Below are 16,062 nucleotides of genomic sequence, written 5' to 3'. Positions count from 1 at the left end.
ACAAAGAGTTCATCTGGGTGGAGGAACTGGGAAGAAGAGTCCACTTGAGAGGACTTGTAGAAGCAAGATCAGATTTGAGGGCTGTGAGGATCTATGCCAGTTAGGGAGTCAAGGGGAGATGCTTATTTTTTGGAGACTCCAAAGTTTTGGATGAAAGAGGCCCCATTTGTTTTTTAATAAGAGATGGGTCATGACCCAAACCTAGATCCAAATACCCATAAACTTTGGGCAAGACTGAATTCAGATCCAAATATCATGGCTGGCCTTATTTCCATAATGGGCAGAACCAGAAGCTCAGATCTGAAGCTGACCTTTGCAGCTCAGACCTATGTCATTAGTTTTAATCTGTTCCTGGAGAAGGATGTTTATGATAGAATAAGTAAATCATGGTGGTGGGTATCGTCCATGTGGCACAGAGCAGAAATCAAAGTTCAGACAACGGGGGGGGAAGTATTTCAGAACCCTCAAAAAGGTTTAATTTAAGTTTGGTTCTTAATAAACTTTTTAATTTGTATTATCTAAGGCAGGGAATTGGCAGGATTCTATTTGTTCCAAATTAGTTCAGTCTTATTTTCTCTCTCTCTCTCTCTCTCTTTAGTAGTATCTAATAATGAAAGGGAGTGCCTGTATTATGGGCCATAGCATAGAATATTAGGGTTGGAAAGGACCTCAGGAGGTCATCTAGTCCACCCCCCTGCTCAAAGCAGGGCCAATCCCCAGACAGATTTTTACCCCAGTTCCCTAAATGGCCCCCTCAATGAGAGAACTCACAACCCTGGGTTTAGCAGGCCAATGCTCAAACCACTGAGCTATCCCTCCTCCCTTCTTGCTGCATGTACAACCCTTATTGCTCTCACTGGAGCTCTGCTACAAGCATATGTTACAGTAAAGGCCATCTGTCCTTAAAGTATATATTTTTCATAGCCCTTAGTCTGACAGTGCCTGACTGTGCAAACCCTCCTCAAAATATGTAGTTACTCATGCAAGTAGGCCTATAGAAGTCCACAAAAGCTACAAGTATGCAGCACCTTTGAAACCAGGCATCTTTTTTAGAGCTGTCCAGAAAATAAAAATCCTTTCTTACCAAAAAAAAAAAACAAAAAAAAAAAAACATGTTTTTGAAAAATATTCGTCCTGAATTTTTCATTAGAAGGGTTTTGAGAGAAATTCCACTTCAGGAGAACCAAAACAGAATTTTTCAACTTCCCAGCTTCTGGCCTGAAAGGATCTTGTCAAATTCCTTTGTGAAATTGACAAGAACCTTCCTGTTCCAGTCTGGAGATGCAGAGAACTGGGGTCCCTAGCCCCTCATCCACCCCTTCCCCCCGTTCCAGGGCCAGAAAGGCAGAGAGCCAGTGCCTCGTGGGTGAGTCAGATCACTCCAGATCTCTCTGCTCCTCCAGCTCCTGAAGCTGGGAAGAAGCAGAGAGTCAGGGTGTTCAGCCTCCATGGCCCTCCAAAAAAGCTTTTCTCAGTTTTACTGGCAAAAAGTGAAACTGACAAGAGCCTTCCAGGCAGGGAGGGAGCCAGGGAGCTGGCATTTCACTTTTTAGTATTGCCAACCCCAAACATTCAAAAAACTTAAATCAGGCCCTACAAAATCATGAAATTATTAATTTAGAAAAATCTCCTGATCTTTCATCCAGACATGGGTTGTTTTTTTTCTGAGCCTCTACGGTATAGTTGCTTCATATTTCCCAGCTTTTCTTTACAACCATGAAAGTTAGAAACTTTACTCTTTAAAAAATATGAAAGCTAAGATTTTCATGCAGTCTCTTGATTCCAACATCTGGGGCTTGAAGAAAAACACCTGATAGCACAAGACTCGCAATAAAATCAGGAGAGTAGGCAACACAGCACTGAACATACTGTTAACTACCTTATGTCTGCAGAATAATGGGTTTATACTGGCCAAAACCAAACTTACTTTTCTGTCTAGGAACAACCGTAAGTTATGATCCCTGAATTAATTTCAAAGCTGGGTCTCTTTTCAAGCTCACGCAGGCAATGACTGTAACAGCACTGAATATTTTTACTGTGTATTATTCCAGGATATAAATGAAATCTTACATAAATGCTGATTGAGTAAATTAAACAAGTAATGCTTAATTCCGAACAAATCTTTCTAAAGTTTAAAGCCTTTAACTGGAATATCAGTTGACACATTTTTGGTAATTGCTTTGCCTGGCTATAACAAGACTCCTTCTTTTCATTAGTTCCATCTGAGTAGTAGACTAAACAAATTATGCTTAATATACCCATTCCCATCAAATATGTATTTTCTCCCTTAATCATAATCCATCTTTTAAAACATATGTTCTGTTCCTCTCTATTATACAACTTACATTATGAATAATGTATCTTTCTGATAAGTCAAAATGATTAAATCTCACAGAGACGTACTGCTTTGAAGTTGTCAGTATAGTACAATATGTATTATGGTTCCAATCCTGCAGTGAGTTACACATCTGCTTTATGTATTGTGAGTAATTCCATGAATTTTAGTGTGGCCAGTTATAGTAAGTAAATTTAAGCACGTGCATAAGTCTTTGCAGGATTAGGGACTGTGTGAGTGTCTGTATAAGGATACTCAGATATTCTGTGCATTAAAATGTTTTGCAGTCTGCATTATACATATTTATATATCATTATTATATGAATTCTCTATATGACATGTATAATAGAGATGTATGGGCTTATGCACAGTATGTTTTTAGTACACAATCTATGTGTGTGTATTACATAGTGTATAATACTATATTGACCTGTCGAAATATATTTTCAGATGTTGATGAATGTAGCATCAACAACGGTAGCTGCGACTATGGGTGCATTAATACAATGGGGAGCTATGAATGCGTCTGTCCACCTGGAAAGAAGCTACACTGGAATAAAAAGGACTGTGTTGGTAAGTGAGTAACTTTTACTTCCATGTGATTGCGTCATACCTATTTTTCCACTTGGTACAGTAACTTGGAAAGGTCAGAAATAGAAACCTATTTTTGATGGACCACATTGGAGTCTGTGACACTCAGTGTGTGTAGTCAGGTACTCCATGGTAAACTTCTATTACAGCCACATCCACCTCTTTTTCTTGTGCTTTGCAGCATTATGGGTCTAATTTTAAACACAGCAGAAGCTACTGTGCTGGGACGATGTTTTCTGGCACTATCTCTGAAACATATTTTCATTTGATTTACATATTTCTGAAGTGGGTGGGTGTGGCGTTAGGTTAACCTATCATTAACAATGGTAAAATTCTTTTTACCTGAGCACCTTCTGATAGCTGTGTTTGGGGCCTGATCCTGCACTCCTCATTCAGGCAAAACACCCACTTACTCTAGTCAGTGTTCTGGCCTAGTGAGGACCACAGGGTCTGCCATGAGTTTAAAACAGCAGCACATTGTAACCCTCAAGGTTGTTTTTATTTAAGGCTCTGTGGTGTGATATCAATTGACGGTGTCCTATCAGTTTCTAAAGGACTTGTCCACATCATAAAAATGGCAACCACCGCTAACACTAATAAGCATTAATTGGCAAAGGTCAATGATGGAATGGACGCATAGCCTGAACTTCCTCTTGTCCCCAGGGGAAGTCTCTCCAAGAAAAGGTTGACCGTGAATGCCTGAGGGCACAAACCATAGAGACACTGGCCTGGCCTTTGGGGCCTTTTGTTATACTTTTTATTATTATTTCAAATAACAGAGCAGACTTTGTGAGGAGAAGAATTTACATACACAACAAGGCACAACTACAAATACTTAGGCCTGTGTGTAACTTTATCTGAGTAATCTCCCTACGAGACTACTCCCATGCATTCATGTTTGCAGGATATGGCCAAACATCACTCCTGCACTTAGATCTTGTCTTCCCACTTCCATTCCAGAGTGGATCTTTAAGGCCAGCCTAGAAACCTCTGAAAACAGAGATTCTTCCTGTCTGACTGCTCCTTGGCCTTTTGGCTAAAATAAAGCGTAATATGAGTTCAATAGCTGATGCATGAAATGCCACCATGCTTCAAGTACAGTGACTCAACTGCCTTGTAAGACAGGAAATGCCTAAGGAAAAGGCACAGAGATGGATAGCTAATAAAAATGTTGAAGAATAACAAAGTGAAGTCATGTTGACATTCCACAATATTTCCCTATCATACAAAACAGACGTCATCTGCCCACTTCTGCCAATTTCATATGAATTATATTTTTTTAAATGATGGTGCTGACATTTTAGAAATCATTTAACCTAAACCTGTGTTTAGATTTAAAACTGCTAGGAATTAATGTAATTGCCAAGCATGTATTGATAGCCAGATAGAACAATAGATAAGGAAGTTTACTTAATAGAATCTACCCATCTATATAGGGAAGGCAGTTTGGTGAAGTGGATAAAACACTGGGCTGGAAATGAGGGGATTGTGTTCTGTTTCCAGCTCTGCCCCTGGCTTTCTCTGTCCCTGGCTTTCTCTGTGATCACAGCCAAGTCACTGTGCCATTCTGTGCCTCAATTTCCCCACTTTTCTTTGTAAAGTTCTTTCTGATCTATGGAAGAAAAGTGCTATATATGAGCTAAGTATTGTTATAGGAACTAGAGATGGAAAATTCTTTCTAGACCATCTAGATTGTCGCCCTGCCAGTGTACAAACTAGTCCTCAGAAATGAGCCATAAACTAACAACAGGAATGATAATCTTTTGAGATCTAGTATATAATTACACTAATAACGTATTGCATTGTATGCCCCCTCATTCTATTAAAAAAAGTTGATCCCATAATAAAAGGCTCTGTTAAGAGTATTTTCATAGTCATACATTTTTCTTCATTCATTGTAATACCTTGTTGGAAGACTGAAAATAAAATATCCTTCTTGACTGATGTTGTCCATTATTATTTGACGGACAAAGATTTCTCCCCTATATTTCCAACAAGGATTACAATGAACATAGTCTTTCTGCTGATCTTGTTTTTTACCAGCATAGTCTGGAGAAAACTATGTTATAAACTACTGTTACAACATGAGAATATATGAGTATCAGGAGACGGAGGATGAGAAGATCTAATGATAGTGAATGCTAAGTAACTCATGAACATTCAATCTACAGAATCCTCTTTTGCTCAATAGTAACAGTTTGTACTTCTATACAGTAATCGTCTCAGTCCAAAGATCTCAGTGTTTTACAAACTTTACTCAATTAAGCATCAAAACAGTCCTGTGAGAGAGATAAGTATGATTATTCCCTTATTCCAGATTCAGAAATCAAGAGAGGTTGAAGGGACTTGCACACATTTACAGGGCCACCCAGAGGGGGGCAAGTGGGGCAATTTTCCCCAGGTCCCGGGCCCCACTGGGGCCCCCACAAGAGTTTTCAGGGGTCCCCACGAGAGTTTTCGGTGGGTCTTCGGCAGCAGGTCCTTCAGTGCTGCCGAACACACCCGGAGGGAGTGAAGGACCCACTGCTGAAGACCCAGAGCTTCTTCCGCTCCAGGTCTTCGGCGGCGAGGGCTTCTTCTGCTCTGGGTCTTTGGTGGCAATTCGGCAGTGGGTCCTTCACTCGCTCCGGGACCCACCGCCGAAGTGCCCTGAAGACCCAGAGCGGAAGGAGCCCCGCCGCCAAAGACCTCAGGTCCCCTGAATCCTCTGGGCGGCCCTGCACATTAATACAATAGATCAGGGAAGCCAGGAATATAATGTAGATATCCGGACTCTGTCCCAGTACCCTTGCTCTAATCCGTGCTCCCATTTTACTCAGCACAAGCCAGCCAAGATTGTTCAACTAATCTATTTTAATTGGTCTATTTTATCTGGGCCCTGCTTAGTTCCACCCAAACTTTTGAACCTGGCAGACTATCACGGGTGGATCCCAGACTGGCATGGCTGTCATTCCATTGGGTTTTGATGCTGCAGTTCTAAACTCCCAATCACTGCTGTATACAAAGCAGTATAGTTGCGGTGTTGGAGCCCAGCAGGAAGGAAAGCAGGGTTCCGCCAATGGGATCTTATAAAGCAAGAACCGTCTAATGAGGTGTGTCAGGAAACTATCAGGAGAAAGTGGCCTCAGAGACATAGGGTATGTCTACACTGCCAAGTGCTACATTGATACGGGTTGACATACCTGTGCTAACTTTATTCTAGGTAGCACGGTTGAAATAGTTGTGAAGATGCAGCAGCATGGGCTTCAGAGCTAGTGGTGCAATCCCACCAGGGATCCTGTGGGTACATACATTGCTAGCCTGCATCAGAATTGGTGCTGCTGTATCTTTGCTGCTATTTTTAGCCATGTTAGTATGGGTATGACAACCCATGCCACAAACATCCCTCTGATGGCAGTGTACACATACCCATGTATGTCTCCGCTGATTTTGTATAGGTTTTAAGCAGGATTAGCCATACAGAAACTTGATGTAGTTTTGAAAACCCAATTTACCCTTTAGTATCTGCTTGAAGAAGGGCCTAACAACCCTTCAACTCCTTAGTTCAAACAAAATATAAAAAAGAAAGTTATAAAAGAGCAAAAGAAAAGTGTTTAGGTATCATAGCATTGGTGTGGATACTGATGCCACCTAGTGGCTACAGCTGAGAAATGCACATAACAGTAATTTATGTTAATAATAATGATTTCTGTTTAAAATAGTTCCTTGCATCTCAAGGAATTTCAATGTAAATCCTTGATTGGGATCACTTAATCCATTACTGACATGCAGTCACTTCTGCACTGAATCCCAGAAATTGTTCAACAGCTCACAGTAAAATTGCATAATAGTTCAGGATGGGAAATGAGGAATACCTTATCCAAATCAAACTTTAATTAGCACTTATTAAACTAAATGCTACAGAAGACTCTGCCTTTCTCCTGTAAAGAAACTGTGTGTGGGGGGAAGGGGATTTAGGTAGGAATTTATTGGCATGCTTCCAGGATACAAGAGTTACACTTCTCTAAAGGCACATGCCAGGAGTACTTACACACTGATACAAAGTGGTCAGAACTTCTATTGGGTGTCATCTGAAAGATGTCCCCTTCTGTAGCAGTGTCTCTTCAAAGCATTGTGCTTGGGCATTGGTTCAGAGGGAAGAATACCCCTGGCTTGACTCATCCCTAGCACTTCCTGAAGCATCTCAGCTCTCTTTGGAAGTTTTCTATTCCAAGATGAGGAAGTTGAGGGTGGAGCAGGAATTAAAAAGAAAGAGGTGCTGGGAGCATAGTCAGTGAGTGCTGGAGATGGGAAATGGGAAACACTACTCTGTCAAGAATGTCAATAAACAAGTTTTAGTGAGAGTGACTCCCGTGTTTGTTGCTGCAGTGGGTCCCATGGTACACCATAAATAGGGTAATATTACTGAAAAAAAGGCAAGGGATCTCATATGACTACTATTACCGCCAACTTCTGAGACTAGATTTTGCACTGAATTTCTCTAATAACTAGCAGTGCACCCGAGCTTCAAAATCTAGATCTGGATTTAGAGCATTCCAGTATTGGGGGCTTTTCTGATGCAGATTTTGGGCTCAGCTTATTATAAAGATATGAGCCAGGTGCAAACTTTAAGTCCAGATCCAAGTTCAAATGCCAGATATTCTCCCCCCAACATACACAAAGCTTAGGGATGCTTGGACATGGATTATTGTTCATGCCTTTTCTCTGCTAGTAATACTGTGGTTCACTGTTGTCAGGGCGCATCTTGTCATGGCTGCCAGGCTGCCCAGGTTGATTTTTTTATTTCTTCTTCCTCAGAGATGGTGAAATGCCTCCCAAATGCCAAACCAGCTCCTAAAGCGCAACTTGTCTGTAGTAAATCAGGAGGACTAGAGAGCTGCTTTTTGTCATGCCCTTCCAATACCCTGTTTGTTCCAGGTGGGTACAATGTTGCATTTTCATATCGACGTCTGTACATAAGGTGACCTTGTTTTGTTTGTGGTTTTTTTTAATTGTATTCATAACGCTTTCATTAAGTTTTTATTATGAACAAATACTGGGGGGGGGACATTACTTGTAGATTAAAGTACATGTGCAAATGCTCATTAAACACTGTTACAGCACACTATAAGGGCCTGATCCTGTGACTTGCTAATCACCCCCATCTCTCATTGCAGGGTTGGGCCCTACGTAATTAAAAATAGGTGACATTTGAGAAAACAATAAAAGACGTACTAAAAAACAGTGAAAGGCTGTGAAGGACTAATGCGTTATCTAGGATACAATGCTAAAGAGAAACTTGACTAAATTAAAGTATCAATTCAGCAAATTCCAGAAACTTGAAGAAATGAAATCATTAATTTCAGCTAATTCCAGCCAGCTCTTCACTATAGCAATAGAGCCACCTCAGCCCTCCCCAAATATCTGCTTAGAAAGATGGACTGTACATTATATCCTGCAAGTCAGCCTAGTTGGGTAGTTGGACAAGGGTGGGGAGTGAATTCCAAAGAAAGGGGCCCTCATGCACATACCCTGCCAGCAGCCCAACAGTGGCAATACGGCATGGAGATAAAGGAGGCCTCAGGCAGGTTCCAGACTAATTAGGGTATTGCAAGTCATAATGAACAACTTCAGCTCCACGGCCACAACACAAAGAACTTCATCGCTCACACAGGGACTTGGCAGAGCAATGGGATGAGCTGAACAGAGCAATTACCTCATTTTAACTTTATCCTAAGACACACATAACAAATGGACATTCTCTATCAGATCTAGTTTTGTGGCAGAAGACTTCCTACACTTGAGACTGAAAATAAACTGCATGGCAACAAACCAATCCTCAACTGTGTTATTTGCTACATTAACTATGACGCTAGAATCAACTATTACAAAACTAGTCTGTCTGGGTCTCAATTATACATGCACTGCCAGTTACCTCATCCTTTTTTGCTGTATCACTTACTACATGTTCCTGTTCTCTACTTAGTTTTTTTTATTTTTTTTTTTATTTAATATTAACTGTTTCTATATCTTCTCTCTCCCCTTCGGAGATTTATATACAATATGGTCCTTTTGTATTTGCTTTTGGTGCTGTTAAATGCTGTGCAGAGATTCTAGTTTTATTATCAGTCTAGCAGAGATAAGTGAAACTCTGTACCTAATTTGCACACACAAATGCACAATTTTGACCATGCAGTGAGTAAGCCCTATTATGGCCCTAGGTGTTTTATATTTTTCTTTTAAAAATTCCGTCAAAATGCTGAAATTAGAATTACTCAGTAAAGCATGTAATGTATTTGTGAATTAAGTGAGATTATCAAAGCCCATTGACTGTGTGGTACAAACACAATAAAGTATTTGCTGATCATTGCCCTTAAATAATTCATGGTTAGCATCCCCCCTTGTGTATAAGATGTGGAATTCTAGTGATGGAAGAACATAAAGTTTGTAGTCAACCAGGACGGCTCTAGTATTTTTGCCGCTTTAAGCAAAAAAAAAAAAAGAAGAAAACCTCCGAGAGTGAAGTGCCGCCCCGGGAATGCCGCCATGCCGCCTCTATAGAGTTGTGCCGCCCCAAGCACATGGTTGGTTTGCTGGTGCCTAGAGCTGGCCCTGTAGTCAACAACTGGAAACAAGTAGACTTTGGCAAACCCAAGCCTGTGTCCATTCAACCCTTCCAAATGTTAATTAGACACACAAAGTAGATAACTGATGTGATTACTCAAAAATTGTGTGTTTGTGCTGATCAGTGAAGATTGAGAGGAATGTGTCAGAAAGGATTGTTTGTATATGCCTCACTCTGCATCCACTTTTTTCATTTCTGTTCAGATTCAGAGAATAGTTACACACTGAGCTGTGGAGTTCCAGTCCAGCAAGGCAAAGCCCAACAGAAACGCAACACAACACTTCCCAGTTGTGCAGGTATGTACTACACAATTTGCGTGTGTGCACATGTGTTTTGATATATCTAAATATAAATAGATATTGATAGATATCTAATATATAAATAGCATCCAAAAAAAGTATTTTAAAAGAATGTTAGGGTTGAAAGTTGAGCACTCAGAAGTTAGGAAATGCCCGAATTAAGGTTGTTTGTGCAAGCCCTAAGGCTCCCTTATGAATATTCATTAGGATTCCCATCTTTAGCTACATGATCACATACTATTGTTTCCAGTGAATCTGGGCAGGAATATGTTCAGCTGGTGCGGGGGTATGGCACATGTACAGTCCAGTCGACATATAGGAGTTTTGAGGGGCTGGACCATGTTCAGTGAGGATGGAATTTTTGAGAATTTAGTTGCCAAATTCTAACAGGTCTCTAACTGAGCATGTGCAAACTTCATTTTGTAACGTGGCCAAATTTGGGCAAATTTTCACAAGGGAATAAAAGACACACTCTTGACACCAGGGTTTCCCCCCACCCTCACACTAAATTTTAAAACCTAGCTCCAGAGCATGGAGGTGCCAGAGCTTCTCAACAAAATGGCTGTACGAATTTTGTTTAACACGGGCAAACATTATATTTTTCCCTAATCTTGTCCTCCAAAATGGCTGAACTATTTTTGCTAAAACTTTTTAAAATAAGCCACCCTGAAGCAGACATCCCACATCGAAAACTTCAGCCCCAGTGTTTAAAGTTCAGCTAAGTTGTAAGCGACTGAAAACAGGACATTAGAATGGGAAGCATTGGACAACTAACTATAAGCATCTGCTGGTGTTAAGTTTTCAGGACTCTAGATATTTCACGGCCGATTTTCCTTGAATGGAGAGTTGATTAATCTTCTGGTTGTATTTTCCAGTTTTATAAATAAATATTTTATATATACGTAATGTATATTGGGAGGTGTTAGGGTATGAGCTTAGTTGATGGTGGGGTGTGGATAAGCAGAACAATGAAACTCAGCTGCCTGTCAGAGGGGAGGTGGGTAAGCCTGATATCCCTTTAAAATGTAAATTGGACATTTAAAGTAGATAACCAATAAGCTGCACAAGTGATGCTACAGGAAAAGCAGGTGGCGCACTGCTGAGCATGTGTGAGACTTAGTGTCGGTTTGAAATGTGTTGTCTGTTAGTGCTCTCATCAGAAGAAGTCTGTGCTGACTGGGAAGGAGGCTTGTCAGCTACAATTAGGTGGTTCAAAGGCAGTTATCTTTGCTAGAAAGGCAAGCAGCGGTTACATTTTCCAGTCAATCCTGAGTTGTGTAGCAACTTTGGCAGAGTCCTGCAAACTTAACATCAGCAGTTGCTGCTGAAAGACTTGTTTTGATTGTAAGAGGGAGAATAGAGCTTGCGAGCCATAAACTGCAGTAAAGTAGTTAAAGGCAGTTCTTTTTGCCATACAGGCAAGGGACAGTTTTCAACTGTCAACAGTGTAACTCCGTTTAATTAATTTTACATTAGAGTAATGAGATCGGAATCAAATCCTTAGTGATTTGGGCAGCCAGAACTAGAGTTAGAAAAATTACAGCAATTGATTTTATTAATGCAGCCAAACACCACCAAGACTGCACAGGCAAGCTCACAAGGAAGAATGCCAGTTCCGTTGGTTTCTTCAGATCTCTGCCCACACGCTGAATATCAGGATATAATCACACTCACTGAACAAACTCTCATTGGCTGATGAGAGTCTGTGGACCTGAGACTATTCTTATCTGTTTGTGGGGAAAGTAGCCTTACGGAAATTAATTCAAGAGTCACATATAGAATGTACGCAAGGTAAATAAAGAGTTATCGATTCATCGAGTCCTGTCTCTCCTTTATGTTACAAGGAGACTACAGCTTCGTTTCAAAAATAGGTGCCAGGGCCCTTTAAGACTACATTAAGAATTACAACTTTTAATTTTATTTCAACAGATTCATTAGCCCCACCGATCAAGCAGAAAGCTCGCTTTAAAATTAAAGATGCAAAGTGCCATTTACGGCCTCGCAGCAAAGAAAAGATTAAAGACGTTGGGAAGCAAGCTATTATAGGTATGTCATTTCTCATAACACGTGAGCAGAGAGTCAGCAATGGCTCTTTTAGTTTGTTTTGATAACTTGTGATTATTGTGCAGATGGAGAAAGTCATGGTTTACAGTTTTGGAGCTTAATTAGGTTCAGGCCAGGATTCAGATTCAAACTGAATTTGGGCTAGGTTTTAGATTTGACAGTGCTGAAAACGTAGAGTTGTTTTTGCCAGGTATTGGCCCCCAATGGCAGAAATCTCATGAAGTCAGGTGGTCTTGCTAAATTTCTAGCATCGTCAGTGGTAGAATTCCCATGAGATGGGTAGCTACTGGCCAAGGGGAAGTGGAATGACACCATGTCAGCTAAATTTGTTTTTGTTTCCTAGAATTAGATTTCTAAAAGAAAATTTATGATAGCAAGACATATTATTATAACTAATTTAATTTTATTATGCTAGGATTGGGGTCTCATTGTGCTGGGGGCTGTACCTAAACAGAAGAGACAGCAGCTGCGCAGGAAATCTTATAATCTAAATCTAATATACCAGGGATTCTCAAACTGGGGGTCAGGACCCCTCAGGGGGTTGCGAGGTTATTACATGGGGGGTCGTGAGCTGTCAGACTACATCCCAGACCCCGCTTTGCATCCAGCATTTATAATGGTGTTAAATATATTAAAAAGTGTTTTTAACTTATAAGGCGGGGTTCGCACTCAGAGGCTTGCTATGTGAAAGGGGTCACCAGTACAAAAGTTTGAGAATCACTGTAATCTACCATGCAGTCTTCAGTTTGCTTCCCTTATACTGGAACGTTAGGCTATGGTATTACAAAAAAGATCAAGAAAGTGGAGTGAGTTAGACATAATTTCTAATTTTTATGAAGTCCCAGCATTTGATTTTTACAAATCTTGATATGAGTATACATGTTTTCATGAATTCTTTAATTAAAGTTTTTCTTTCTTTTAATTTAAACATTCCCCTCTAGTAACTGCAGCCTCAGTAGAGTGGGATTGTTATCTGATTGTGTTTATAGGATCAAGAAAGAGAAGCTGACTAAATACAAAAGTGAGATTGACCATTCTAGACTGAGTGCCCAAATAGAGTGAAGGACAAAAAGCAAATAAACAACATAAACAGTGAAATGGAAAGTAGATTGTGAAAACTATTTGTTTCCACTTTAATAATCTAGGATTATTAGGAACACAGAAAAGGTTCATCCTGAGCATCCCTTTCAAAGTTGAACAGAAAAGAGAGGTTTTAAGTGATAAAAATCTAACCATTTTTAATTACATATACCATGGCATATCTCTGAGATGTCAAGTGAAGTCAAAACAGAGGCATTTGCCTTACGCAAACTAGATATCCTTCCACTCCTATCAATTGAGGTCCTAGTCTGGAATGCTTTTGCATAGATAGACCTGGGACTTTACCTGCACATCAATTACAGGCTTCTGGCTTGAGTTTTTTGTAGATCTCCCTGAATAGTTTATGGCAAATTATTTTTAAAGATATGTTAGGTTTTTTTCTTTTCTTTTTTCCTCTTGGTGTCACTGCAGGGCAGAGTTAAGGTTGTTTGGGTGCCCTAATTGTACATTTCCATACCATACTGTTAAATTTAAAAGAAGTCCAAATATGTTAATTCTGAATTTCCTGGGTTTATAATGTTTAGTTTGGGTATAATTGCAACATCCCAGTAATGTATTTTACTCTAAATTACTGATATTTACTCTGAATCTTAATTCCCTATTAACATAGATTTGTCTGGGAATTTCCTTATCTTAAAAAAATCATACATGAACACTAAATAGAAACAATAGAATATTATAATAGGATTTGAAGATTGTTTTTCATTTAATTTCATCATTTATCTTAACTTACAATGTAACTATTCTCCTCTCTCTAATTTTCAAAGCAGCAGTAAAATAATTATCCTATTGCTTAAAGTGCTATCTTGTCATCATGGTTGTTTTCTTTCTATAACATTTGGCTATCAAAACCATTTTGAAAGTCACAGAAATTCTTTTTCAGTCCATATTGTAAGTGTATTTTCTTGGCTGTATTTGCTTTATACTTTGCTAGCTATTTGCCTTGTATCTGTAATGTCATCTGACTTGAATGAATGCTACCAATTGTATGATTACACAATAAGATTATATAATATAACGCCATACCCAAAACGAAATACTTTTAGAGTTGTGCACTACAGCACTGGAAAGGCCACTGTGGCACTGAGGCCTTGTCTACACTATCACTGTAAATCGATCTAAGCTATGTTACTTCAGTTACATGAATAACATAACTGAAGTCGACGAAGCTAGATCCACTTACCGCGGTGTCTACACCGCGCAGTGTCGATGGGAGATGCTCTTCTACCAACTTGTCTTACTCTTCTTGGGAAGGTGGAGTTCAGAAATCGACAGGAGAGCGCTCTCTCATCGATTTAGCACGTCTTCACCAGACCCACTAAATCGATGCTGCTGTATCAATTGCAGCAGCACCAGTTTAGCTTCATAGTGAAGACGTACCCTCCGTTATTAAAAGCTAGGTGGATATCCCTGAAATCTCTGTATGGGCACATGAATGCTTATCTAGTTGTCTCCTAACTGAGATCACTCCCTTCCTCCTCAATAGCTTTGTGTTTTTAAATAGCCTTTTCAATTTTCCTAGGCCATATACACCTAACTTACAACCTTCTGAAATATGTTTTATAGCCTTCCACTCAAAGGAATTTTGAAAAACGTTGTTGCCTAATGGTTATCACAATATAAATGTTGCCTAGTGGCTAGAACACAAGTGTGAAGCCATACTTCTAAATTTGGTCTTTGCTCTGCCTCTCTCTTGTAATGTGACATTATGCAAGTGAACACTCTGACTTAATTTAATCATCAATAAACAAAGCGTAAAACATTGACTTTTATCTAATGTTTGAAAAGAGCTTCCATATCCTTAGACATAGTATGTGGAAAATATTTATTATCTTATTAAAGACACAAACAGTATCAACACACAGCTAAGCATTGCCATTCTATGTCTGTGCTGTATGGGCTTCTTTTCCTGCCCTCACTTACAAAAAGCAAAAATTGCACAAATAAGGGTATGTCTAACAATGCATGTGGAATGTTACAAAATCTGCCAGAGCATTAATGTTAACCCAGCTGAAATATCACACACCAGCTTATCACTTGCTACTTTGCTACTTGATTTCTCTTCCATGTCACTTCTGTTATGCAAAGGAGGTCAATTCCCTTGTACAGACAACTGCCAGGTGACCTTTGTGAACCTCAAGTGTGATTCCTCCAAGAAAAAACGTCGGGGCCGCAAGTCACCATCGAAAGAAGTGTCCCATATCACTGCCGAATTCGAAGTGGAGATGAAGTCTGAGGAAGTCTCAGGTGTGTGGAAGATCTTTTCTGGAGTTCTGTGGGGAAATCATATAGCAGTGCCTCATTGTGGTCGACGATTGCCAGTATCTCTCTACTGCTGTTTCACCAGGCCCGTCTACAAAGCACATTTCCCAAACCATAATGGAACAGCCCATCCCCACTCAGAATTTCCATTGACTTCAGTGGAAGTTCTGCTGTCAGGATGACTAGGATGCAGCATGAAATTCAGCTAATAGCTGCAGATGGGCCAAAAGATCAGATCTGGAGCCAAACTTCTACAGAATTCAGAGGTATTTAGATCCTGGGATTTGATTTGGACTCATCTCTACTAATAAGAGATACATTCATTGATACAGGATTGACTCATTGCTGCTTCCTTTTAAGGGATGTCTCACACCATCGGCCACAAAGACATCTCCTAGAAGATAGATTGCTGAACGCCAGTCTGAAAATCAAACATGTTTTATCATGCATTTCAACATACCTACATTTTGGCATGTGGAGAAGATTCAGGATGGGGCAGAATTGTTTAGGGCTCTCCGGGGGGTAGCATTAGGATATAAAATCAAATCGAAATTTATACTGACTATCATAAATATTTCAATATTCAAGAGTGTTATTAAACTATGGAATAACATTTCCAAATTGAGTCTTTTAGAAGTGAACTGGATTAAACCCTTGGAAATACACTGTGGAGGACAATTACTAATACCTCCAGGAATCCACATAGCAATAGTCACTGCCACAACCCATAACAGTGCAGGGCAGGCCTGCACAACTCGTAAAGCGGCGAGGGCCGTATTACTCCAAAGAAAACAGCTGAGGGCCGT

The 16,062-nt window shown here is 39.9% G+C and overlaps 1 protein-coding gene across 9 annotated transcripts in view; it reads left to right on the top strand.

The window, feature by feature from the left end:
• SCUBE1 (signal peptide, CUB domain and EGF like domain containing 1) overlaps positions 1 to 16,062 on the top strand; it is a 293,422-nt gene that overhangs the window by 237,779 nt on the left and 39,581 nt on the right. For 5 of the 9 annotated variants that reach the window (XM_054037745.1, XM_054037809.1, XM_054037772.1 and 2 more), the window contains 5 exons: positions 2,786 to 2,908; positions 7,724 to 7,843; positions 9,734 to 9,826; positions 11,759 to 11,875; positions 15,083 to 15,241. In XM_054037745.1, the coding sequence (XP_053893720.1) occupies positions 2,786 to 2,908; positions 7,724 to 7,843; positions 9,734 to 9,826; positions 11,759 to 11,875; positions 15,083 to 15,241 (612 nt within the window). The remainder of the gene's footprint in view (positions 1 to 2,785; positions 2,909 to 7,723; positions 7,844 to 9,733; positions 9,827 to 11,758; positions 11,876 to 15,082; positions 15,242 to 16,062) is intronic. The other 4 variants (XM_054037763.1, XM_054037800.1, XM_054037754.1 and 1 more) reach the window with 1 other exon arrangement.

Source organism: Malaclemys terrapin, chromosome 1 (assembly GCF_027887155.1).
Source record: "Malaclemys terrapin pileata isolate rMalTer1 chromosome 1, rMalTer1.hap1, whole genome shotgun sequence".
NCBI lineage: Eukaryota > Metazoa > Chordata > Testudines > Emydidae > Malaclemys > Malaclemys terrapin.
This window is presented reverse-complemented; position numbering and strand designations above follow the sequence as displayed.